Source organism: Nomascus leucogenys, chromosome 14, assembly GCF_006542625.1.
Source record: "Nomascus leucogenys isolate Asia chromosome 14, Asia_NLE_v1, whole genome shotgun sequence".
NCBI lineage: Eukaryota > Metazoa > Chordata > Mammalia > Primates > Hylobatidae > Nomascus > Nomascus leucogenys.
This window is the reverse complement of record NC_044394.1, coordinates 85,887,924-85,914,157: the sequence shown is the minus strand read 5'-3', so window position 1 is coordinate 85,914,157 and position 26,234 is coordinate 85,887,924. Positions and strand designations below refer to the sequence as shown.

At 48.9% G+C, this 26,234-nt stretch overlaps 1 protein-coding gene across 1 annotated transcript in view; it reads left to right on the top strand.

Annotated features, from left to right (window-relative positions):
* Positions 1 to 26,234, top strand: part of RPTOR (regulatory associated protein of MTOR complex 1) — a 412,605-nt gene that overhangs the window by 252,725 nt on the left and 133,646 nt on the right. Inside the window, exons 8-9 of the mRNA XM_030827216.1 lie at positions 17,986 to 18,086; positions 18,880 to 19,024. Of these exons, the coding sequence (XP_030683076.1) occupies positions 17,986 to 18,086; positions 18,880 to 19,024 (246 nt within the window). The remainder of the gene's footprint in view (positions 1 to 17,985; positions 18,087 to 18,879; positions 19,025 to 26,234) is intronic.

The window sequence follows — 26,234 nt, the reverse complement described above, 5'->3', positions numbered from 1 at the left end:
ACCTACATAGGACATTTTGCTCCATGAATCAGTGGTGTGATCCGCAATGGCCGCGGAAGGGGCGGCGGCACAAGCCTGACTAGTGGCTCCCTTTGCAGGGGCGGGGGCCAGGGTGGGGGGCGGCGACTGACGGCCAGCAGGAGGGCTGTGGTGTTCTCACCTGAGAAGGCGGGTGAGCACTCCTTTTGTTAGGAGAGGCTAAGAGATCTCTAAGATTATTTCCATGGATGATGACCCAAACAGATTTAGTGTGGCCGCGTGTATAGCTGCTGTGTCTCTGGAGACCAGAATGTGCCTCCCCGAAATATGAAGGATTGTTGAGCTGAAGACAATTAAGAAGCAAGTGCAAGAGAGTTCCTTGTCTGCCCTCTGTTTCCCTACAGCAAGACATAGATCTACAGAGACAAAGGCATCCTGTCCCGCCCCATCCCAGGGAGCACAGCAGCGAGCCCCGAAGACAGCTCCAGGCCCACGCACAGGTGTTTCCTTCATTTTATAGATGAAATAACTGAGTCTCAGAGAGGTTAACTCACCTGCCCAAAGTCGCACAGCTAGGAGTGGCCGAACCTGGAGGACAGAGCTGGGTCTGCGTGATGCCACCCCCAAGTCTGCATCGGCTGGCGCATGGAAGGACGTCCTCCCTTCATATCCCTCCGCGTGTTTGTGAGTGCGGATTCTGAGGAAAGTGGCATGAGTTTTATGCATCCAGATGCCTGGTCTCAAAGGGCAGGTTCCATGTGGACCTGGCAGAATGAGGGGACGTGTACAGCATGGGAGGAGAGACCGGTTATTTTGACCCAAGCCCCAGGTGCCCGGTGGCAGGAGGAGTGCTGACCTTCTGTGTGATGCATGCCCACCAGGAAAACCTCAGAGGATTATCCCAGAAATCAGGCATAACCGCACAAGGCTGCCTGTATTTGGAAACTGTCTTTCCTAGGGTGTTTTAACAAATTCACAGGAAGAGACAGAATTTACAACCAGGCTAGGAAGTGACTCTGGGATTTCAGCGTCTTTTCAGAGACAGATCCAGATGAGCTCAGGACAGTCGGGGGAAGGTGGTGGCAATCTCTGTCAGAACCGTGGAGTGTTCGTGGAAGATACTTCCACGGCAGGAGACCTCGACGCCCCATCCTGAAAGCTCACCCCTCCTCCCCTCCCACCCTCTTTAGGCCAGATTTTTGCAGAGAAGCTCCCTGATGAGATGCAGCGTGCAGGTGAGAGGGGCGTCTGGAGACAGCCTGGAGGCGGCCAGTGCCTCCAGAAGGAAGTGCTCCCCACCCTCGGCTCCGCTAGAGCCTGTCCTCCTTCCCCTTATTTTAGGAGCTGCTTTTCTCGATGTAGCAGGCCTTTCAGCAGCTTCTCAGGAGAATCTGCTTGGAGGTGGCTTCTCCCATGTGACTCCTGCAGCTGCCTCTCAGGAAAGGTCTGTCTGAAGGTCGGCCCTGACACCGGGAAGCCCACAGAAAATCTGTTTTGCAGGAGTGCTTCAAGAATAAACATGGGCTCAGATGTCTTTCTGATGGGCTTTGGAATCTGCCTGTTTAATAAAAAAGAATCTGCTTTTCATTATGTCATCAACATGTTGAATAAGAAAATGGGGAATTACCCCTCGCCTCGCTGTGGCCCCATCTTTCCCTTTGGTTTTTGTTTGCAGCCTCCAGAGTGGCCATTCCTGTCCATTGTTGTTGTTGACTGACTCCAGGAAGGGGCAGTAATTTGTCGTTCTATAGTAAGTCAGGTAAAAGGTGAATTATCTCCTGTAATATTAACTCTGCTTACTGTTAAGTCAGGGAAACTTCCTCCAGAGTTCAAACCTACATTTACTTCACAAGTAAAGATGAGCAGAATTCTTTACTAGGGGAGCCATTAAATGTGGAAAGACAGGATCCAAAGAGATGGTAGCACTGTGCATATGAACCATTTGATTTAGAAACCAAGCAGAAATTCTTAAAAATCGTTAAAAAAACAAGCCGCCTCTGGTGGTTTTTAAAAGACCAGTCAGCTTATGCAGAGGTGGAATTATGGAACTTTCTAGTTTCTAATGTCTCTCGGGTGCCATGTTCACACCAAACCGTTTCAATAACCCTGAGCCAGTATATCCTCCCGGAGAAATTAACAACTGCTTCATTTAAGTCAATGTTTTTCATATTTCAAGTCATGGTTGATTAGTGGCTATGAAACCAGTTAGGTGGGTCACAGCCAGCATTTTAAAAAATAAGAAAATATCATTGTTTTCCTAGTAAGATGAGTGTTCCTTGGTCCTGTTGCCTCAACATGTATCTCATTTTTGTTTTTGTTGTTTGGAGGCATGGACAGGGTACGAACCTGTGAATATGTATCTTTATATGTAGTTGTGTATGTGTGTTTGTCTGGTCACCAAAAATATTCCTAGGGCTCATGATCAAAAAAGTTTGAAAGCTTCTTATTTAAATGATCTCTACTCTTAACGTTAGTTGGGGACCTAGACACGCTGACCACCTTAATTGCCTATAATTTAGTTACCATCAGTGTTGTGAATACTTAGTCGTTTTCTAAGAACAACCTTGCCCCAAATCCCTGCTCTACCATCATCAGCCTTGTGCCATATTATGGTTTCCTATAATCTGTCCCATTTTTAATTAAGAATGTTGCTTATACATATATCTTTTTTCCTTGATTTTTTTCTTTTTTTTCTTTTGCTTATACATATATCTTAACAGCCTCTTCTTTTCTTGTTGAAGAAATAATTTTAACAAGTTTTTACATTTTACTCTAAATTAAAAGCTCATTTCCCTTTTGACCATATGCATTAACCCTCAGAACTGAAGAAGGCCAGATTAACCGTACCGACTTACCCTTCTTGGGAGAATGAAGCAAACCTTTTATCATCAAGATATGTCACCCTTTATCTCTGATAATGCCTTTTGCCTTAGAGTCCACATTTTTATAGTATCATAGCTGAACAACTGTCTCTTGGTTAGTGTTTGCAGAATACATCTTTTTTATCCATATGTATATAAGGTAGATCTCTTTTTGGCAATATAGTTAGCTTTTATTTAGTTTTGTTTTTAAATAGAGACAGAACATTTTTGGTTTTAATTATTTAGTTTGTTTACATTTAGTGTAGTAATTGACATATTTGGGTTTAAGTCTGCCTCCTATTTGCTTCATCCTTTTTTTTTCCTGTTGCTTTTTATTCTAGCCACTGGCCCCCCCCTTTTTTTGGGGGGGGGGGGGAACGGAGTCTCTCTCTCATCACCCAGGCTGGAGTGCAATGGCGCGATCTCGGCTCACTGCAACCTCCACCTCCCAGGTTCAAGTGGTTCTCCTGCCTCAGACTTCCAAGTAGCTGGGATTACAGGCATGCATCACCACACCCGGCTAATTTTTTGTATTTTTAGGAGAGACAGGGTTTCACCATGTTGGCCAGGCTGGTCTTGAACTCCTGACCTCAGGTGATCTGCCCACCTTGGCTTCCCAAAGTGCTAGGGTTACAGGCATGAGCCACCGTGCCTGGCCAAGCCCCTTTTTTTTTTTTTAACTTTTCTTTTTTCTCCTCCCTTACCATCTTTTGGGTTGGTTTAGCAATTTTATTACACCGTTCTTCTCTTCTGTTGGCTTAATTTTATATTCTTTTACTATACTTTGAGCATCCTATTTTCTCCATTAACTGCCAGATAGCATATGCCTTAGACTTTGCAGGCCATATAAGGTCTCTGCCTCATATTCTTCCCATTGTTACAACTTTAAAAATGTAAAAACCATTCTTAGCTTGGGGGCCTTAAGAAAACATGCTGCTGGCTGGATGTGGTCCTTGGGCCATAGTTTTGGTGACCTGCTTTAGAAACTATAACATGCATCCTGCTAAAATCTAATCTAAACCTGGCACAGTGGCTCATGCCTGTAATCTTAATGCTTTGGAAAGCTGAGGCAGGAGGATCACTTGAGGCCTGGAGTTCAAGACCAGCCTGGGCAATATGATAAGACCCTATCTCTACCAAAAAAAAAAGTTAGGCATGATGGTGTGCACCTGTAATCTCAACACTTTGGGAGGCTGAGGCATGAGAATTGCTTGAGACCAAGAGTTCAAGACCAGCCTGAGCAACATAGCAAGACCCCAGCTCTACAGAAAAAATTAAGATCAACTGGGCCTGGTGACGTGCCCCTGTAGTCCCAGCTGCTTGGGAGGCTGAGATGGGAGGATCACTTGAGTCCCAGTGGTTGTGGCTGCAGTGGCTCGTGATGCACCACTGCACTCCAGCTTGGGTGACAAAGCAAGACCCTGTCTGCTAAAAGAAACAAGAACAGAGTACCCTTTAGTACAGATCTGCTGGTAAAAAGTTCTCATTTTTGTTTGTTTGAAAATGCCATCATTTCTCCTTTGTTTTCACATTTTCAAACCAACACTCTTGAGGTGCATTCAATAAAATATACCCACTTGAACTGTACAGTTGATGAGTTTGACAGACTACTGTGTGCCCGTGGAGCCACACCACAGTCAGGGCATATCCGGTGTGTCCCCTTGTACCTGTCCCAGTTAATCTCACTCCTTATCCCTCAAGCCCAGGCAACCATTGATCTGGGTTTTCTCACTATACATTAGATTTGACGTTTCCAGAACTTTCTGTAAACAGAATAATAGAGTATGTGCTCTTTTCTGTCTCTTCCTTGGCTCAGAATCATGCCTTTGAGATTTCTTCTTGTTGGGAGTATCAGTAGTGTATTCCTGTTCATTGTAAGTAACGGCCCATCATCCTGTGTGTCACAGTTTGTTTCACCTGTTGATGCACGTTTGAATTGTTTCCATCCTGATTGTTACGAACAAAGCTGCTATAAATATTCATGTGTAATCTTTGTGTGGCGTATATATTCATAGATATATATATATTCATTTCTCCTGGATAAATACCTGAGAGTGAATTGCTTGGTCATATGGTAGGTGTACATTTAACTTTATAAGAAATTGCCAAACTGTTTTCCAAAGTGGTTTACTGACCTGAGTTCCTGCCAGTAATAACAGCGTGCCAGTCGTGGCGCATCCATGTCGACACTTGGCTTTCTGCCTTTTCGGGTTTTTTTTTATTTTTTGAGATGGCGTCTCACTTTGTTGTCCAGGCTGGTGTGCAATGGCACAGTCTTGGCTCACCGCAACCTCCACCTCCCGGGTTCCAGCAATTCTCATGCCTTAGCCTCTTGAGTAACTGGGATTACAGGCGTGCGCCATCACGCTCAGCTAATTTTTTGTATTTTTAGTAGAGATGGGGTTTCACCATGTTGCCCAGGCTGATCTCGAACTCCTGACTTCAAGTGATCCGCCCACCTCGGCCACCCAAGTGCTGGGATTACAGGCATCAGCCACCGCGCCCGGCCATCTTACCGAAGTATAACACAATATCATTATTATTTTAATTTGCATTTGCCTAATGATGCCAGAGCAGCTTTTCCTGTGCTGCTATTGGCCATTAATTTATATTATTTAATAAAATGGATGTTCAAGTCTCTTGCCAATTTTCAAATTTGTGGTGTTTGTCTTCAAGAGCCCTTCATGTGTTTTGGACACAGGTCTTTGTCCTAACTATATATTGTGAACATTTTTGCTCAGTCTGTGGCTTGTCTTTTTATTTTTAAAACAGTCTAGGCCAGGCATGGTGGCTCACGTCTGTAATCCCAGCACTTTGGGAGGTCGCGGCGGGCAGATTACGAGGTCAGGAGATCGAGACCATCCTAGCTAACACAGTGAAACCCCGTCTCTACTAAAAATACAAAAATTAGCTGGGTGTGGTGTCATGCATCTGTAATCCCAGCTACTCGGGAGGCTGAGGCAGGAGAATCGCTTGAACCCGGGAGGTGGACGTTGAGTCCATCTAGCAGTGAGCTGAGATCGCGCCACTGCACTCCAACCTGGGCAACAGAGCAAGACTCTGTCTCAAAAAAATAAATAAATAAAAATAAATAAATAAATAAATGAAACAGTCTTTTGAAGAACAAAAGTTTTTCATTTTGATGAAGTCTGATTTCATCATTTATTTTATGATTTGTACTTTCTGTGTCCTACCTAAGAAATTTTTGCCAACCCTAGGGTTGTGAAGATTTTCTATTTTTTTCTAAAACTTTCAGTTTTAACTTTCATGTTTATGATGAACTTAATGAACTATGATTAACTTTTAAGTCTGTGATCCATTTCAAGTTGTTTTTTTAAAATAGTATGCAATAAGGGTCAAGGATCATTGTTTTCCATATAGATACCAAATTGTTCCAGCACTATTTGTGGAAGAGGCTTTTTGTCATTGAATTTCCTTGGTGCCTTTGACAAAAATCATTTGACTATAACTGTATAGTTCTATTCTATTCTATTCTGTTCTATTCTATTCTATTCTATTCTATTCTATTCTATTCATCTGTGTGTCTATCTTTATTCGCATAAGGATAGGAATACCACATTACCCTGATCACTGTAGCTTTATTGTAAGTCTCTGTTTTTGTTTTTGTTTTGTTTTGTCAAAATGGTTTTGGCTACTCTAGATCCTTGCATTTCATATGAATTTAAAAATCAGTTTATCAGTTCTAATGAAAAGCCTGCTGAGATTTTGATTGGAATTACATTAAATCTACATAAATTTGAGGAGAATTACCATCCTAGTAATCTGGAGTCTTCTGCCCCATGAACACAGTGGCTTCATATTCCATAATCATCACATACGGATTTAGTTGTCTTGGTACCTTGGAGCTTTATCTGTACGTATCCTGCAAATATTTTGTTAAATTAATGTCGGTTTAAAATTATTTAATAGAGCATATAGAAATGTAATTGATTTCTGCATAGTGACCTCATTTCCTCTAACTTTGCTACGTTCACTTATTGACTCTGGGAGCTGTTCTACAGGTTTCTTAAGATCCTCTATGTGTGTAATTATGTCATCTGAAAATACATACAGTTTGACTTCTTTATTTCCAATGTTTATGTCTTTAATTTCTTTTTCTTGCTTTGTTGCACTGCGTAATGTCTCCAGTATGTTAAATGGAAGCAATACAGCTGGGTGTTGAAGCCCTGATCTGAGTCAAGGGTCAATGACAGGGAAACATTTTATCTTAATCTACTAAGTATAATATGTGCCGTGAATTTTTCGTAGATACCCATTATCAGATAGAGGAAGTGCACTTCTAGACCTAGTTTTCCGAGAATTTTTCTCATGAGTTGTTGGAATTCGTCAGCGGCTTCCTCTGTGTCTGTGGAGGGGATCGTACAGCTGTTCACCCTGTTAAGATGGTGCATCACATGAATGATGTTCAGATGTTAAACAGTCTTGCATCCCTGTGGTAAACCCCAGTTGGTCATGGTATATTACCCTTTGATATATTGCGGGATTTTACTTACATTTCATTGAAGATCGTTTCACGTGTGTTCTTCTCTACCCGTGGGACACAGCCATGCCCACTCCAACAAGGCCTTAACCTCACTCCATCCGTGGGACACAGCCACGCCCTCTCCAACAAGGCCTCAACCTCACTGTACCCGTGGGACACAGCCACAGCCTCTCCAACAAGGCCTCAACCTCAGCCCTGCCTGGGGCCTCCTCCAGGTGCTAGGATTACAGGCATGAGCCACTGTGCCCAGCCCTTGATTTCTTAATATACTAAATTTTTAATTTTCAAGATTTAAAAAGAATAGCTTCTAGTTTTCTTCTAAAATTGTTCACTTTGTCCTTTAATTCCTTATACATATTAAGTAAGATGATTGTCAAGTCTGTGCCTGGTGGTTCCATTATCCGAATCCTCTATCTCTTTCTTGTCAGCTGCTTTTCTTGGTTTCAAACATATATACAGTTTTCCAGTAATTACCTATTTTTTTTTAATTGAATGCTACAAATTGAAAACGGAAATTGTACAGGTATTTGGGGTGATTTGAGGCTGTGAAGTCTGCATTGTTTTTGGTTTATTTTTCCTCCTGGTGCGCCTTTTAGAGTCTCAACTCAAAAACTGAGGAGTTTCCCCAGATCTGCTTCTCCTTGGCAGTGCATCACCTCCTGCTGTTGTTCCCCAGCCCCGTGAGCCTGCTGTGATCTACTCAGCGTCCCTGCTGCTGGGTCTTGTTTTTGGAGTTGCCAGATGCTTCCAAGAGAGGTGGCCCCAAACGAAAGCTCAACCCCTGGCTTCCCCTCCTCGAGTCTTGGCCCCATAATTTCTCATAGCCTGGCCTGCCTTTCCTTGCTTCTAAAATATCCCCCGAACATACACACAGCCTTACTAGCTGTTCTCCAGGCGAGAATGGTCTGAATCACCTCATCTGCCGTTACCCGAAAGGGAGCCCGTGCTGTCCTCGAAACCCTAAACCCGTGGGAACCACACACCCCCAGATTTGTGCACGTGATTTGGAATCTGATGGGCTCAGCTTTTTAGATAATGCCCAGTGGCTGCACACGAGGGTCTGCAGGCACAGAGTTGGACTCACGTCCCCAGCCCTCCGTGATCAGCTGGGACTGTATCCGGCTCTCTTATTCCCATTCCTGTCCCTCTGACCTCCAGACTATAGCACTGCAGCCCAGTTGACAGAGAGGCTGCTCCTCTGCCTTTAAACTGCAAACTATTCAGACCAATATCATATATTACAATTTGTAAACCATGGGTTTTATGCACGCTAAAATGGACTTTAATTATGAATACTCAAAGTCTGTAAATGGCTATAATATTGGGCACTGTGTAGTGAGAACATCAGGTAATGTTACAGAGCGCTGAATTGTACATCATTTTAAATAAATAGAGGTTGGACGAGAATATCACAGGAATGCACGTTTAGTTGGTTCAGAGCAATATTAGCTTAAGAAAAAGTATTTTTCACTGGTTTCACGAAAAGTTATCACCTGGTGCATTATTTCCTGATCTCCACTTCAAATTGTTTTCTTTCCCCAAAGAGGTGTATTTTTACAATGACCGATGTGTGTGCGTGCTTTCTACATAACGTTTCAATGCGGCATTCATTGAGAAGCTGGATGAACTTGTCATCACGCTTGTGCACGTGCTCAGATTACTTTCAGTAACTCTGTAATCCACAGCCCCGCATTACTCCAGCCCCCACCGTGGAGAACCACTGGTCTGAGATAGCTATATATAGCTTTCCTCTTACTAGCAATCTAGCCATTATGCACTGACCTGGATTTTCAAAAGAATTATTTCAAAAAAGAAATTGCTCAGTTCATCTCCCTTGACCTTGGCACAGAACCTTTGTAAATAATGAATTATTTGCAGTAAGTGAGTGAACCAGCCCAAGCTTCTCTACACCGTCATTTTCATAGTAGTCATTTAAATTTAAATGCGTGTCCTTCTTTGATTGAATTTAATCTGAGATGATATAAATTTTTAAAATAATACAGTTTTGACCGGGTACAGTGGCTTATGCCTGTAATCCCAGCAGTTTGGGAGGCCAAGGCAGGTGGATCACCTGAGCTCAGGAGTTTGAGACCAACCTGGGCAACATGGTAAAACCCCATCTCTACCAAAAATACAAAAAATTAGCTAGGCGTGGTGGTGTGTGCCTGTGGTCCCAGCTACTTGGGAGGCTGAGGCTGAGGTGGGAGGATTGCTTGAGGCTGGGAGGTGGAAGTTGCAGTGAGCTGAGATCGAGCCTGTGCACTCCAACCTGGGCGACAGAGTGAGACCTCATCTCAAAAAAATTTTTTTTTCTTAAGACAGTTTTGAAATATCTTCCCTTTTCAGGAAACTTGCTGTAGCCTCCTTCTTATTTAAAAAGTAGGGGGAAAAGTTTTGTTTTTCTTTAATATGTAAATTGTATGTTTTCAGCGTAGATTATTCAGCACACGTAAGCAAAAAGAATTAAAATCATCCATTTTCTCCAGCCTGCTAGGATAACCATTATTAACACTTTGTGTATACCCTTCCAGACTTTGGTCTAAGTGTATTCTTGGGTATTTTTTTGATTTTGTGCACAAAGAGATAATCTAGGGGAGTGGCCACCAGAGTGTTTCACGAGCTTCTTAGTTGATGGAATTGGGGATGATTTGTATATCTTGTTTTCTTTTCTATCATCATTTGAGTACTTTTAGTGAGTTTGTCCTATTTATTGGAAACCGTGGTTTTTCATTTAACATTTTGTTTACATACGGCTTGACAATCATTCAGTGGGGATTCACCCATTGGCTTATCAAATATGTATGCGGCACCTGTTCTGTATTCGACGTTTCATGCTAAGCATCGTAATGGCAAGATGAAGAAAGAATTTAGTCCTCACTTTCAGAGTGCTCCAAGCCTCAGCTTAGACACAGCCTAGGCAACAGTGTCTCAGAGACATTCACAGCTCTCTGGGCAGGCATCAAAGCAGCAGCTGCCAGCGGAGGACCCCTGGGCTGGTGTGGGAGAGACCCCAGGGGAGTGTCCTGAGCGGAGGCCGGACTTGAGCCAAATGATAAAGGATTCATAGGTGTCCCCTAAGCCAAGAAGACAGGAGGGTGGTCTGAGCAGAGCACACAGGATGTTTGAGAACGACAAGTCTGACATGGCTGGAAAGCGATGTATTCGGTGAAATGGAATGATGGGGAGGAATAGCAAATAGCACAGGGAAGGTAAACATGCTTGAGTTACTCAGCCTCCACCATGGCGGCCGCGTGGCTGTGCTGGGGAGCAGACACTAGGCAGTTAGGGGTGCACAAGGTTTGTTGGATGTAACACACCTGGCAGAGGCCAGGACAGAAGCTGGACCTGATGTACACCTGGCCCAGGCTCTGCTGGCCCCATAGAGAGAGAGAGCTGTCGCTCCAACTCAGAGGTTGCCCAGCCTCTGCAGGCCCTGTGGAGAGAGAGCTGCCACTCCAACTCGGAGATGGCCAGACTCTGTAGCTCCGCTGTGCTACAGGGCCACCCAGAACAGAACAAGGCCTCATCTGAAACTGGCCCAGTCCCTGTGCATACCAGCTGAGGCTGTCCCTGCACCACACTTTTTCCCGCCAAGGGCCCAGCCCGGTGTGCACAAGCAGCAGACAGCCATCGGCATCAGTGGGAGCAGCTGTTTTTTAAGTGGGGAAGTGACATGGCCCAGGCCTGTGGACTGTGGAGATCACACCATGTGCTTAACGAGCTGCCGGGAGCTGTGAGATTGATTTATGTCAAGGAAAGCAAGTCATTGTCCACGGGAATTTACCTAACTACACAGAAAATTAACAGTGGAACAATGGCGGGTAATAAAAGAAAAAGGAAGTAAGGGATTAGTTGAGCACTAAAGCAATTTAGAGGAGGATCTCAGCTGTCATCCTGTGCTAGACAGTCCATCATGTGCAGAGCATCCTCCCGACTGGCGAGGTGGCTTCCATGTGCCCTGTAAATCAGGGCTGGACAGTCCATCACGTGCAGAGCATCCTCCTGGCTGGCGAGGTGGCTTCCACATGCCCCATAAATCAGGGCTGGACAGTCCGTCACGTGCAGAGCATCCTCCCGACTGGTGAGGTGGCTTCCATGGAGCGATTCTCGAGACCCGAGGGGCGTAGACACAGCTTCTAAGCAGGCAGTCGGAGAGCCGCTGGGCTCTTGGCCCTCACTCCTCCAGCCAGAGGAGTTTTGCTTTCCTTTGTCCTGCATAAGATTTTGTTTGAGTAGCTAAAAAGTAATGGAAAACCACTGCAATGATCAGTGGAGAACCTTGTAGGTTTGGGGGCCCAGCTGTGTGTTAAGAGCCATCAGCCTGTGTACTGTGAGCCAGAGCAGAAGGGCCTGTCCCGAGAATGCTGTCTGGACACCTGGCGGGCCTGGCTGCAGGGTGCTGCAGAGGAGGTGGGAAGAGGCATCTGTGGGAGGCCTGGCTGGCCCCAGTGCAGGACCAGAGAGCAGCTGAGGGCTTGGGGCCTCCGGGATTTCGAGCCTCAGTGAAAAGCGAATCCACAGGGACTCTTGGAGTGGGGACCAGCAGTGGAGATGATGGTATTGCACTTGATTTTACACACGTTACGCTTGAGCTGTGATGCCAGGCAAGCCTAGGGTGAAGGAAAGCGCCTTGTCGTGAGACCTGGAAGGAGCAGGGCTGCTGCTAGAGCAGATCCCGGGTGTGAAAAGAGCTGGCAATGCAGTGCCCCCAGAGGTCACTACAGGAGGAGCCGGGTGCCAGGGGAGAGACAGTCAGGATTTGCAAATTCAGCAAATGAAGAAAGGCAAGGCTCAGCGGCCGTTGGAGTGAGGGGGCTTGGGAGGAGGTGGCTTGGAAGGGCGGTGAGGACAGAAACCAGCTTTCACACGGCAGATAAGAGGAGCCCACAGGGGCGGAGGAGAGCTCAGCCAGTGCGAGCTTCAGGGCCACATGGGTTTTCCCCAGGGTGGACAGACATAAGGCCCCAGTGGCCACTGCGTGTTGAGCCCCAGCAGCCAGCGGTCTCCCCGGCCCATCCCTGGTCCTCCCGTCCCTGCGAGGCGGCTGCAGGGTCTGGGACTGGTTTCTGCCACTTGTCTCTAGTGGAAGAAACACCCCTGTAGAGCCTCAGTTTCTCCATCTGAAAAGCAAGTGAACAGAAGACCTGCCTGGGAGGGCACTGGGAAGGAAGGCTTGGTGGACTTGGCAGGTGGGTGACTTGGGGGCCTGGGTCTGCCGAGCCGCACAGCAGGAGGTGTGGCACGAGTGCCCGGCTGGCAGTGGTGGTGGAGGTAGTGTAAATGTTCATGCTGAAGAAAATCCAAGCCTCTGAGAGGCTGGACAGCCAGTCCACGGTCACAGAGCCAGTCTCTGGCCAAATTCAAGCCCCCGTCCGTCTGGCTCCCAAGTTTAGGCCTGGAGGTGAAGGAAAAGGAATGCTGGGGGGTCTGCAGGGGAGACATCCTGATGACCTCACAGCCCCTTGTCCTTGTCCTCTGCATGGATGGGGCTAGGGACAGCAGTGAGGCGGCCACCCCATGGGGAGGGGATCATGTGTTGCGTCTCCTGAGTGCAGACGGAGCTGAAGGCGCCCCCGAGAATCCAGGTGAGAGCAGGAACCTGGAGAGACTGGGAGGCAAGCACCTGCCAGGTGGGCACCTGTGAGTGAACCAGGGAGGGACAGGGCCCCAAGGAGTGGGTGGCACCTCGTGCTGGAAGTGGGGAGCAGGCAGAGTGATGGGGCAGATGACAGGGAGCCAGGCAGGTCCAGGAGAGGGGGTGGGGGAGGGAGCACCCTTGGGAGAGTGACTGTGATGGGCTGTGATCCCTCAGGCAGCTGGTGGAGAATCAAAGGCGAAGGCTGGAGACACAGTAGCTCTTGTTGAGTGACAAGTTCCCAGCAGAGGGTGGTGGTGGGGACAGCCAGGGGTGTCAGGGAAGAAGAAGGAGCCTTAGGGGAAGGGCACCTGCTTGGCATTTCGGAGCTGGCCTGGCACTCTACGGTGGTTGCACAAACGGGGTGTGGATGCTGAAGTTCTGCCAGCGTCTAGCAGGGCCAGGGTCATCATGATGGCCTGGATGTTTCGGCAAGGAAGATAAATCCTGGCAAGAAACCGAATGCCGCAGGTGAGCCCGGAAGTGTGGGGGAAGGTGGAGATAAACCCTCCTGCCGACAGCAGTGAAAGAGAATTTGAGGAGGCGCGGGCCCTGTTGGGGGGCCACCCCTGGCATCTGCCACATCTGTTGTTGGAGCGTCATCTGTTTTATTTTAGTCGCCATTTTGCATCAAGGTCAGCTGTGTTGACTCAGCAGAGAAACAGGTAGCACGAGTCATCCAGCCATAGCACGGCTGGGACCAGCGCTTGAGTTTTCTTGTCTCCCAATTCAGGGATCTTTTCCTGAACTGTAGCTTTTTACAGTTTTCGCATGGAAGTCCTTGATTAACACTCTGGATTTAGATTTTAAAAGAGCCACCTTGATCATTAACCCTTTGAGGATTCAGAGAAACTTCTAGAATGAAACATGGTCTGACATGGACACCCCACACCACTAGGCTTCTTCTGTGGTCCCCTCGTGGTCCCCTCGTGATCTCAGTGGCCTCCCGACTCGGGCGAGACTCAGCATTGGTTAGGATCAGGTACAGAAAGGAAACCAGAAACAAATCATTTCTGCAAGGATTTAATTTTATGTGACGTGAAAAGTGAGGGATGCTGGACTCGGTTCCACATTGTCATCCCCGGTAGGACCAGGCCTGCTGGATCAAGAAGCCTCATCAGCTTTCGCTCACTGGATGGTTGGTTCATCGACTTGAATGATTTCTGGGTCCGTCTGAAGTCGGCTGGGCAGATGGCTCTGTCTGGTTTCACGATGAGCTTAGGGAAGAGACCAGTGGGATTTTCAGGACTGCGTTGGGGGAGTCTAGCTTTGCATTTAGCTACTGGTGATCGTCACAAGATACCAATTTGTAAAAACACAGCTAAGTACACACTGGTCCTATCTGGCCTCCGTTTATCTTGATGGCTTGGCCATCCAGTGACAGTGCTGGGGTGTGGGACCTCGTGGGAAGCTCTTTGCTGCTCAGAATGCAGCTTTCTGTTAACCAGGGGTCACAGACTCGGGAACTGCAGGGGCTCTATGAGCTTCACTCCATTCAGGATATGTGGGCTCTATGAGCTTCACTCCATTCAGGATATGTGGGCTTACGTTAGGGATGCGTTTAGTCCTGGTTTGCAAACAAGGCAGCCTAAGGGCAAATTGTCTGTCTGTGCTTGTGATGGTCCCTGCACTTCTTCCGAAATGCAGTCCTGGCCCCGCCAAGCTGCCCGAGCTGTGCTGCACCCATAGGCTCCCTCCCCAGCATCACTAGGGCTGAGGATGAGGAGATGCAGGAGCCAGGGTTTCGGCAGTTCCCTGTTACTCAGGTGGGCACACTCATTGCAATAAATGTTGATGATGTAAAGACAAGGAAGAGTGTCTCCATGATTGCATTTTGAGGTTTTTCCTCCAATTGTCTCTCCGTGCACATGTTTAATGTAATCGTGACTATAGAGTATTTGTCTTGCTTCTTTGCTTAATGTTATGAAGCGTTGTCCCTTATTATTGAAATATTCAGAACAATTTAATTGCTTGTAGCTGCTGCGTCGTGGTTGTTGCGTGGTTTGTTTAATCATGTCTCTCTCATTGGTTTCGGAGCGAATTTCGGGCTTTCTGCGATGGCAGATGACACAGCACCACACACCCTGCATCCCATTTCCCCATCCTGCTTCCAGTTTAGGCTTGGTTGGTTCCTGGAAGTTGATATACTGAGCTACGTAGATTTTTCCGACTTTTACATGTGGTAAAGAAGGTAGTGCCAGCGCACACTCGTACAGGATAGAAGTGTCTTTGTTTAGGGCAGGGACAGACACATCCAGCTGTCTTAGAATGGGGGCTCCGCACACCAGAAAGACCAGCTGTGTAACCTAGGGTGTGGACTTTGAGTGATGCAGTATCAGTTGCTCAGTCGGTCTTGTCTGTGTGACTCTAAACAAACAGGCTCCGGGCACTTACCAGGCGGGCAGTGCTCCAGGCATGTTGTTACAGTCGTGCTCGGAGGGTAACATGTCTGAACCCCACGGAGCGAGGACCTGAGCTCTGCAGTTGGTGTTGGGCCCCACCCCGCCCTGGGCGCCTCTCTTCCTGAGGCTTGGGGACAGTCCTCTGCCCTCATAGTTTGACTAACTCCAGATATGTTGAGAGAGAAGAGAGAACCCGTGACAGGACGCTGAAGATCAGCACCTCCCATATCCTCCTTCCCTGCACACTCGGGCCACCTCCTGTGTCCTCTTTCCTTGCACACTCGGGCCACCTCCCTTGTCCTCCTTCCTTGCACACTCGGGCCACCTCCCGTGTCCTCCTTCCTTGCACACTCGGGCCACCTCCCGTGTCCTTCCTTGCACACTTGGGCCACCTGGAAATGTTGAGAGAGGAGAGAGAACCCATGACAGGATGCTGAAGATCAGCACCTCGCGTATCCTCCTTCCTTGCACACTCAGGTCACTTGTGTGTTTACTGATCCTAGACCACAGAGCTTCGGCGTGTGGCCTGGGCGCTTTCCCTCCTCTGCACGGCTTTGGTAAGGAGGGCAGGCGGGCGCTCGGTGACAGTCCTGCAGCTTGAAAGAGGCGGTGTTTTTGCAGAACATTGTTATTGACGATCTTGTCAATTATTTCATTAAAAAGGTTTTCAGCATATGTGTTTCTCATCTGCAGATGTGGGACCCAAGACACAAGTGTGTTGGGGCTCCATGTCCACCCTACGATGCCCCCATGCACCTTCTCCGTGCTGTTTCCCAGGGCTGTGTCCCGGGCAGCCAGCCACCCCTGTTTGCACTGGCGCTTGAGGGCTGAGATGAGCAACCTGGTAAAATGAGTTCCTGGGTTGTTTGCTTGCATTTCATAAGGAAATGTCTTCTCTTTGGGAGGTGCGCCCCACCCTCACATACCTCCATGGGGCCAAGCTCTGTCGTAGGTTGTTAGAGGGTGGGCGTCTTTGCTTTTCCTCACTCCCCTGCTGGGAGGTCGGAGGGCAGGCAGCCTGGCCGTTCCTCCTGCGCACAATGGATATGCTTGTTCTGAAGCGAGAGCAGACTGGGGAGAAGGAAGAGGGGCTGAGACAAGTCTCTGCTGTCCTTGTGCCGTGTGTTCGCCTCCAGGCCCTGGTTTCTTTTAAATGGTGGGAATCCTGCATGATGCCTGCCCTCTGCCACCCACACAGCTAATGAAAGGTGCTTCTCAGTCATCCCCATCCTGGCCAGCAGCCTGACTATAAAACCTTGATGTTGGGTAAATTGGTCTCCACTGTGGAGGTCAAAATCTTTCTCGAATTTGGAAATCTTTGTTTGAGACTTCCAGCATTGTTTGAGCAACAGTGCTGCTTTAGAATATTATACTAACTTCCCAATTTCTCCTTTTTCTTGTCCTATCACTGAACCTATTTTGAGGAAATAAGACGTTATTTTTTGTTCCTAAAGGAAAGAAAGAGCATGTATTGAAGAATTATATTAAGAAGCATGCTTAGGCTGGGCATGATGGCTCACGTCTGTAATCCCAACACTTCGGGAGGGTGAGGCGGGAGGATCCCTTGAGCCCTGGAGTTCAAGAGCAGCCTGGGCAACACAGTGGGACTCCACTGCAACAATTTAAGAAAAGAAGTTCACTGAACTCAGCTACCCTGTGTTACTGACGCATAGCCTCTTTGAATATTATTCTTATGAAGACGGGGCCATCAGATGGTTCCTACAGTGGGAATTGCTGATCAGCTAAATCTTGTCCATAGCAGAATCATGCTCATGGCTCTGAACATGTGGCATTTGGTTTTCCATTCCGAGTTACTTCACTTAGAATAATGGCCTCCAGCTCCATTCAAGTTGCTGCAAAAGTCATGGTTCTGTCCTCACGGCTGAAGAGTGGTCCTTGGTGCCGCCTGCCCCATGCGAAACGGCAGCAGCCTCATCCCCCCGCCCACTCTCTGTCGTATTTGTCTCTGCGTCATCTGCCGTCACTTGCCACCTCTCGTGTGGTTGTTCATTTGCCTGTTACCTGTCCTTCCTCCTAGACCCTTAGGATAGGGCCTGGGCGCACGCCAGCAATCCCCACATCCCTGTCGCAGGTATCAGCTGCGTGTTGAATATACGGGAGCAAAGTAGACCTTGGGGGCGAGACTCCCGCCAGCGTGGACAGTGCGCTTCCACAGCGTTCGGTAGCTGAGGTATAAACCTGCAGAGCTTGGTGTGGACTGCTTTCAGTACGTGCCACGGACTGCCCTTGGGGTCCAGTCAGCGGTCCGTGGGAACCATGTGTGTAACCAGCTGGGCTTGGTCTGTACATCCGGGGACAGCAGAGGAAGCAGCCGTTTTGGAGATGTGCGGGAAGGAGGAAAGCTGCAGATGGAGGTTGAGCTCTGAGCTGTGAGCTCATGGAGAGTTTGATTCTCGCAGCCGTGCGCCGAGCCTCCGCTCACAGCCTTCCTCCCTCCGCTCAGAGCCTTCCTCCCTCCGCTCAGAGCCTTCCTCCCTCCGCTCAGAGCCTTTCGCCGCCCGGACCCTTTTTTCTTCAACCTCTCCTCCATTCCCTGCTCTCAGAGCTGTGGCATCACTCATGAGACCGCCCCGTGTTTTCTAGGATCCCTGGCCGCCTGAACGACAGGAGGACGCCCCTGGGTGAACTGAACTGGATCTTCACAGCCATCACAGACACCATCGCGTGGAACGTGCTCCCCCGAGGTGAGGCGCGGGCCGGGCCTTGGGGAGGGAGGCTGTGGCCTTGAGCGCGCGGGGAGCCGCTTCTCGGACATGAGAGGAGTCAGATAGGATGCGTGAGTGCCTCACTAGTGAGGAAGACAGTGGGAGGGGCTGAAAAGTAGAAGGCGACCACCTAAGGAGGTTTCTGCGAGAGTGGTGAGTTACTGCACGCCAGGTTCTCAGAACAGTGGTGTGGAGAGACTGCATGGCAGCGTTGGCCCTGACAGCACAGCCTTTACCGCGCAGTTAGCACAGCCGTTACCGCGCACCGGCGGCTTATCTTCAGAGTCATTGGCATTATTCACACTGGCTGAAAACCAAAATTACTGTTGTAAGATTTGTTTGTATTTTTTATTGATTGATCTGGGGTGTTTGTTCACATGTATGTATATGTGCACTGTATGTGTACACATGTACGTGTGTATGCATACACGTGTGTATATGCATATTTGCGTGCATGTGTATTTGTGTATGTGTGCACATGTATGTATGTGCATGTATTTGTGTATGCGTGCACATGTGTAATGTATCTTTATAGGTACACACGTGTGTGCATGTATGTGCATGCATGTATATTTGTGCACATGTGTGCATGTATGTTTAAAAGTGTGTGCGTGTGTGTGTTTAAGCGTGTGTGTGTGTTGCAAATGGGAAATATGCATATTAGTCCCAACTTGTTTTTAGTAATTTTTGATAGAAGTGAATTTGTGTATTTGGCTTTAAATGCTAGACACGAGTCACTAAAGACTCGTTTTTATCTTTTATCTGCCCTCAGATCTCTTCCAAAAGCTCTTCAGACAGGACTTGCTGGTGGCTAGTCTGTTTCGAAATTTTTTATTGGCGGAAAGGATTATGAGGTCGTATAACTGCACTCCCGTCAGCAGTCCGCGTCTGCCGCCCACGTACATGCACGCGATGTGGTGAGTGTTTCAGGATCTGCCAGGTGCCGTGCTCCCCCACCCTTCGCAGCACTGTGATGTCATGGAATTGCACGGAGCTGGGCAGGGAGGCCCCACACCTAACTTGGGGACCCCGTGTAGCGTTAACAAGTGAAACTAAATGCAGGGCTCCCAGAGATCTCCACACAGAGGAGTGGGGGTCTCCTTCGGAGGGCAGAAGCCTTGGAGGGCCTTTTAGGACTGCACGGGAGCAGCGGCCGGCTGAAGCCTCACAGCTCTGCAACTCGGGAGGGTGGCACTTTGCGAGAGAGTTTCTAACCTTTTAGAAACCAGTACTGAGAAAATAACTTGCTGACTTGAATTTATGAAGTGCATGCAAGATCGCTCTGGAGACTTAAATTGTTGGGCTCATGATCAATTAGTTTTTATGCTTATTTCTCACACACACACACACACACACACACACGCTCATAAGTGTAATCTTTTATGACTATTGATTATAGTTCTCTCCCATTGCTGAGTTGCTATTTATACAACTCCTAATAGTAGTAACAGTGACAATGATGTGATTTGTTTTTAGTCTAGACTATATATATATATATGTTTTTGTTTGTTTTTTGTTTTGTTTTTTGAGACGGAGTCTTGCTCTGTCGCCCAGGCCGGAGTGCAGTGGCGCAATCTCGGCTCACTGCAAGCTCCACCTCCCGGGTTCATGCCATTCTCCAGCCTCAGCCTCCCGAGTAGCTAGCTGGGACTACAGGCACCTGCCACCACACCCAGCTAATTTTTTGTGTTTTTAGTAGAGAAGGGGTTTCACCGTGTTAGCCAGGATGATCTAGATCTCCTGACCTTGTGATCCACCCGCCTTGGCCTCCCAAAGTGCTGGGATTACAGGCATGAGCCACCACGCCTGGCCTAGACATTATATTTGAAGACGTTTGGTTTATTTCTGTTCCATGGCTGTCCTAACAGAAGCAGGTTTGGGCAAATTCTAAAATGGTGTTAAAACAAAGGAAAAATATATCTGTTCATCAACGGGAGAAACCCTAACAACACAAATATTTTTAAAAGAGCGATTAACGTATGCCTAGCCGCAGAAGCCATCATATGGCATATTTTCATGGCCAGGTTTATTTTAGCTAGTGTTTTGTGTTTTCTTTTTAAATGTGTTCAGGACCACTTTCCCTCAACACTGGAAACCCAGAGAAGCAAGAAGGAATCTAAACTCACTACCCATCACCCACTCCAGAAAAGTTAGAAACAATCTAATTTTTAATGTTTATAATAAATATTTATATGAGATAGATCAAAATACATTATACCCAGCATAGCACTTGGACTTTAAACAGAAAAAGTTAAAGCATGCATGATCTGTATCCTTCTTAAGAGTCTGTAAGATAAAATAGAGAACCTGATAAGGAGGAAAGAAAATTGAAGTAAACCATTTAAATAATGTGTAAATAAAACCACCACACATTTATTTTTCATGAATCCATGAATAACAGAGCTGTAATAGAGTTGTTTGAAAAGCCTTTGCAATACTTAGAATAAATACTTAAAATGAACTTTTTTAAAAATAAATACTTAGAGCATTTTTGAAAAAGTATATTCTCAAAATCTTTATTCCTTTAAGAAAAGTAAGGCCTTAAATCCTATCTCTATTTCTTCTGAGACAGGTTTTTGTAATAAATTTATTTTAAAAAAGGAAGGAAAAAGAAAAAAAAAAGAGCTGAAGGGGTCAGTGCCACATCAGATCCTGGATCAAAAACTAGTTCAGCACTGGGAGCCGGTTGAGCGCTCGGAGCGGGGCCGGGCAGGGCCTGCGGACTTGCAGGTTTCCCTTACCAGGAATCAGTCCATGGAAACCTTTTTCCTTCTAGTGTATGTTTTCTCCAGATGTAAAAGCACCTCCTATCTGATGCGCTCAGCTGCGTAGAGTTAAAGACAGTGGCATCACATTGGATTCCGTGGTCAAAGACCGGAGCCAGAGCACAGAGAGCAGCCAGGAGGGGTGAGCGGGCGAGGACAGGTGCTGGGAGGGGCATGTGGCAAGGCCGGCGCAGGGCAGCCACATCCCACCTCTCCATCTACAGGCCATGTGGTGAGGCCGGCGCAGGACAACCACATCCTACTTCTCTGTCTAGAGGCCGCATGGCGAGGCCAGCGCAAGGCAGCCACATCCCACCTCTCTAAAGGCTGCATGGCGAGGCCGGCGTGGGGCGGCCACATCCCACCTCCCCATCTAGAGGCTGCATGGCGAGGCCAGCACAGGGCAGCCACATCCCACCTCTCCGTCTAGAGACTGCTTTCCAGTACTGGCCCCTCAGAAGTTTTCTGAGTGCCAGCATTTGTATCAGTGCTGCTTTATAGAAGGTCCTCGTCTAGGCCTAGCTGCAGCCTCTCCCAGCCCTGCTGGGGCCACCCTTCCCTGCCCAGAAAAAAGGCCAGCTGTTCTGCAGACTCTGCTCCCTGGAGCCTCAGAGAGCCAGCCCTCACCTGTGCTTATTTGTTGCACTAGAGAATCATGAGGTGATGTCGCAACCCACAGAGGCCCAGAGAGCCTGGGGACAGCATCACAAGGGTGCCTCGCGGCCCCTCTTCCTGACAGTCACTGTGGACACTGGGGTTTTTCCCCTCTCCTGGTTCTGACCTCCCTGAGTGTGTCAGAGGCTCCGCTTGGGCTAATGTGTGCCTTTAGTGATCCAGCCCACATGGTCCATCATCCCACCACACGCGGCCTGCGGCATCACGTCCTCCCGCTTCCCTTTCGGGCGCGTTCTTCTCCTGGTTGTTGCGGGGTGGGCTCTCTGGGTAGTAGATGGAGACGGAGGCTGGTGTCACGACACTGCTTGTGAGTGGACCAGCCCTGGGTCAACGGTGGAGGGGTGGGCAGAGAGAAGTCAGGCTCACCTCCGCCAGCCCTGGGGAGCTCTGAGGATGGGATGGGCGGTGAGTGGGCCCGCCTGCATTCTGCATTGGTTGTCAGGCATAGGCCACCCAGCAGAGGGCCTGACAGCCATGAGCCGCCTGCCTGTGGTGCCCCCAGCAGCTGGGGCAAGAAAACCTTTATCCTGAAGGGGATCCTGGCCCCCTCCCTCACAGTGTCTTGCTGTAAGAGAAAATCTCACCTGCCTTACCCGGGGCTGCTGTTACCCCCAGCCCCGTTTCGATGGGGCCCTTGAGAGCAGAGGAAGCGCAGTGCAGAGGGGCTCTTCCCCAAGCGCACAGCCCGTTTGCGAGAAACACATTTCCTCTCCTCATCCAAGAAAGTGACTCTTCCCAGCCGGCTGTGCAGAGCTCCTCACCAGGCCCTGCCGAGGCCTGTGGCAGTAACAGCAGGGCTGGACTAGAGGACAGCAGCCAGCGGCACCCGGCCACTCTAGTGGCCACTGGTGCAGCCACTGCCAGCAGCCGGGGCCTCCGGGCCGGCCCAGGTACAGTGGAATGAACTGTGTTCATGTAGAATCACAGCAGCAATGCCCTTAGTTCCTAGGCTGGGGCAGGGAAGCACCGCCCTGGCCTCCTCCTGGTCCCTGGCACCCTTCTGCTGGGTGTCACTGTGTCCCCATGGTCGAGTTTGACGGACATCAGGGATGAAGACTGAAGAAGAACCAGGCCAGGAGTGGTGAAGGGCAGGGCTCCTCCAGTGGGGTGCACAGGGTGGGCCCCCGTGCCATCACTGCTGGCCACTGGGCACACCTGTGGGCTCCACCAGCCACACGGCTAGAACTCGCCCTGCTGTTGCCGATGGCCTGGGTGGCTTTGGGGTTTCACCTGCAACCGGCAGCAGAAACATTATGCGCTTGGATTTTTTTCCTTTTTCTTTTTTAAACTCACACCTTGGGCACGCATCTGCGTCCTGCCCTGGCAACTGACGTGAGCATGAAGGGAGCTTTAGTCAGCCGCTCGGCCCGCGGGAAGGAAGAGGCGAGCAGGAGTGACTCACGCCAGGCTCGGGCTCCAGGCTTCATGGCAAAGCAGTGAGTGTGAACACCCAGGGGGGCAGCTGTGCCGAATTGCAGCTGATTTGTGCTGAAAGAAGAAAATCTCATTCACAGATTACAGACGAGTCATGGCCCTTCTGGTGGACGCGTCTCCCTCTGCTTAGTAATAGCAGTTCCTCCAGCGCCACTTGTGGGAAATAGAATTTGAAGGTGGAAACAGTGTTAGGGAGGGCAGCAGCCATCTACTCCTGTGTGACAGCAGTGTTGCTACGACTCGGCAGCTCAGAACAGCACGTGGCCTCCAGATCCAGTTCCTGTTGTGGGGCTCAGCCAGGTTCTCTGTGCAGAGTCCCACCAGGTTAAGGCCGCCTTCGCAGTTGAGACCACCCACTGTCCCCACCAGTGGGGTCCTTAGCTTGGCCTCCCGCCCCTTAGAGCCAGCGCGGGAGCCGGATGCTGCAGCCTCACCTAGTGCCACACACAGTCACAGCAGCCGTCACCGTTGCCATATTCTGCTGGTTGAAAGCAGTCTCAGGTCCCACCCGCACCCCCAGGGAGGGGCCACACCTGGAACAGGGGTCCTGGGGCCACGTTCGAGCCTGTCCACCTCAGCTAGTGAACCGTGCTGGGGTTTGGAGAGCATGAGAGTAAAGTCACAGAGCCCAGGGAGCGATCTGACCACAGCTCCCCTGAGGCACACCAGTCACGGTGGGTGACCACGGGTGGTCATGTAAGAATAGGAATTCCAGTGACTGATCGATTAAGTGCCTGCTGCATGTTGGGCTTTACAATTGTTAGGCCATCTTCCCCTCACAGCAGGTGCTGCCACAAAGCTACAATTTTTGCTATCAATATCCCCATTTTACTGATGAGAAACTGGGGTGAGTGAGGACCCGCACGGCAGGGCCGGGCTATGGCTCCAGCCGTCTAGTGCCAGCCTGCCCCATGCTGACTTTGCAGCGTACGTGCTGAGTCACGGTAAGTACGCGCATGAGCTTCTGTTTCAGGCACATCCCTGGGACAGGAGTGCACCCAGGCAGAAGTGGTGTTTAACCAGGGAGGAAAGCTCTTGTCACCTCTCGTTACACATGGCCACTGTGCTGGCGGATCACAGCATTGTTGTCAGCATGAGGAAGCTTCCCTGGTGTCTGAACAAGTCTGATCAGGCAGAGACGAGCAGGGAGTGGCACTTAGCGACCTGCTGTAGTCATGCTCCTGGGAGCAGGAGCCCATGTGATGTCTCAGGAAGGTCTCAGGTGCGCCTCATATGAGAACCCCTGGCAGGTGGCATTCCTTGCATTTTGCAGTCAGCCACATCCCACCTGCAGATCAGAGCCCTGGGGTTTTCCCTCCAGCTGGACATGAGAAGCTGCTAGGGAGTCAGCAGCCCTGTCCTGGGATCCGAGTCGTCTTGGCGACTCCCACCCTTCGATGTCTGGCCGAGACCCACCTGGCTCGGGCCTGCCCTTGGTTGGGACCTCACTGACCTGAGGCCCCTGACCCCTAACCCCTGCCTTGGCTTTACGGCCTTTACAGTGCTGGCCCCGGTGGCCACCCACCTGCCTGCCCGCCGCGCTCACCCTGCCTTTTGAATGCCCGGCCCCTTTGCCCCACAACCAACTGTGACCTGGCATAGGAGCGTAACTGAAGCAGGTCGCTAAGGAAAAACCAAGCAACGGGACTAATGGGGTGTTCTGAAAGACAAGGACAAATCAAGCCATTTGTCAGAACGTTGGTTATAAGAGGGAAAATTTGGGAATAACTCAACTACCTAACAGAATAGGAATGTAAATTCAGATCTGGATACTTAAAAGAAAATGTGAGCAGTCTTAAAATTTTATTCATGACTATGCAAAATATATGTTAAATGAGAGAAACAGAACACCACATTGCATCAGCAATATAGTTAATATTTATGTTAAAATACATAGTACATACAGCAATAAAACACTAAATAGATTTATAAATAAACATTAATGATGCTTGTGCCAGGGTGGTACAATCTATTTTAAAAATTGATAGATATTACTTTGGTTAATTAAAAGTCAGCCTGTAGATTTTCTAAGCCTTCGAAGCACTAAAAGCAATTTTTAAAAATAGAGTCTTTATGGCTAAGGCATTATTGTTCATAAATTCAGAACTAGAGACACACAGAAGAAATAATTGAATACTTCTTTACATGAGGAAAATCATGACTGGTAGAGTTGCCTAAGAGGCAGGCGTGGGGGCTTTCAGACAGCAGAAAGACCGGGCTGCTGCCAGGAGGGCACGGGCATGGGTAGGGCAGTGCCCAGGCCGTGCTCAGTCCAACCAGGGCTCTGTAGGGCGGTTTTGGCCCACAGTTGCCAGTCATAAAGTAGCCAAAAGTTCATATTTTCATTTTTAATTATCTGATTATTAGATGTTGATATCTAACATGGCATTAAAAAACATTCTGCGAGCCCAACCAGACACATCCAACCAGACAGCAGCCTGCAGCCTGCCTGCTCCAAGCTGGGCCATGAACCCCTAGGGACAGAGGCTTCAGTGAAGCTCTCGGTGCCTCGGCTCCCAGCATGGGGGGCGGCCCGTAGACATGGCAGTGCCATGTGCATGGAGAGGGCAGTGTCCACGGCGACTTGCGGCCGAGTCTCAGGACGCTTCCCCCACTCTTCTTCTTCAGCCCCTCCTGTGCGTGTCCAAGGCTCCTCTCTAGTTAGGGATATTTTCTGCAACGTCTGACGTCGTGGCTTCTTGTCTTTCTATGCTGGGAAGTGCCAAATAAGTAATATTAAAGGGTTCTTTGTACAGAAATCAATGATGATGTGAATTCAGGGAGAATCACTTGCATTTCACACATGTTCCCTGGGGAGGGTTTTCAGCAACAAGTATGCCAGCATGAATCTGGAGCTAAAAAGTAAACACTAGTCAGTTCCATTTAATGCTGAAAATTATATCATGAACCAACGTTGATAGGGAATTGAATGTAAAAATTGGGCTTTAGATTTGGAGAAGATCCTAGATCCTCGTAGGAGAAGAAAGACTGGAAATGTGGTCTGGCTGGTCAGGAGCCGGGACAGCAGGTCCCACGCTGTAGGTGTACACAGATTCTCCCCGCTGGCTTCTCTGTTCTGTGGCGTCTTCCTGGTTTCCTGGAGTCAGGGCAGCTCCACTGGTCTCAGTTTCCAGAGAACAAACCTGACTGAGGTGGACTTGCCACCTTGGCAACTGACTAGTGCCGTCCACCCCCCCGCCGCCCCCCCCCGCCGCCCCAACTCCAGCTCCACCCAGTTCTCTCATTTCCTCTC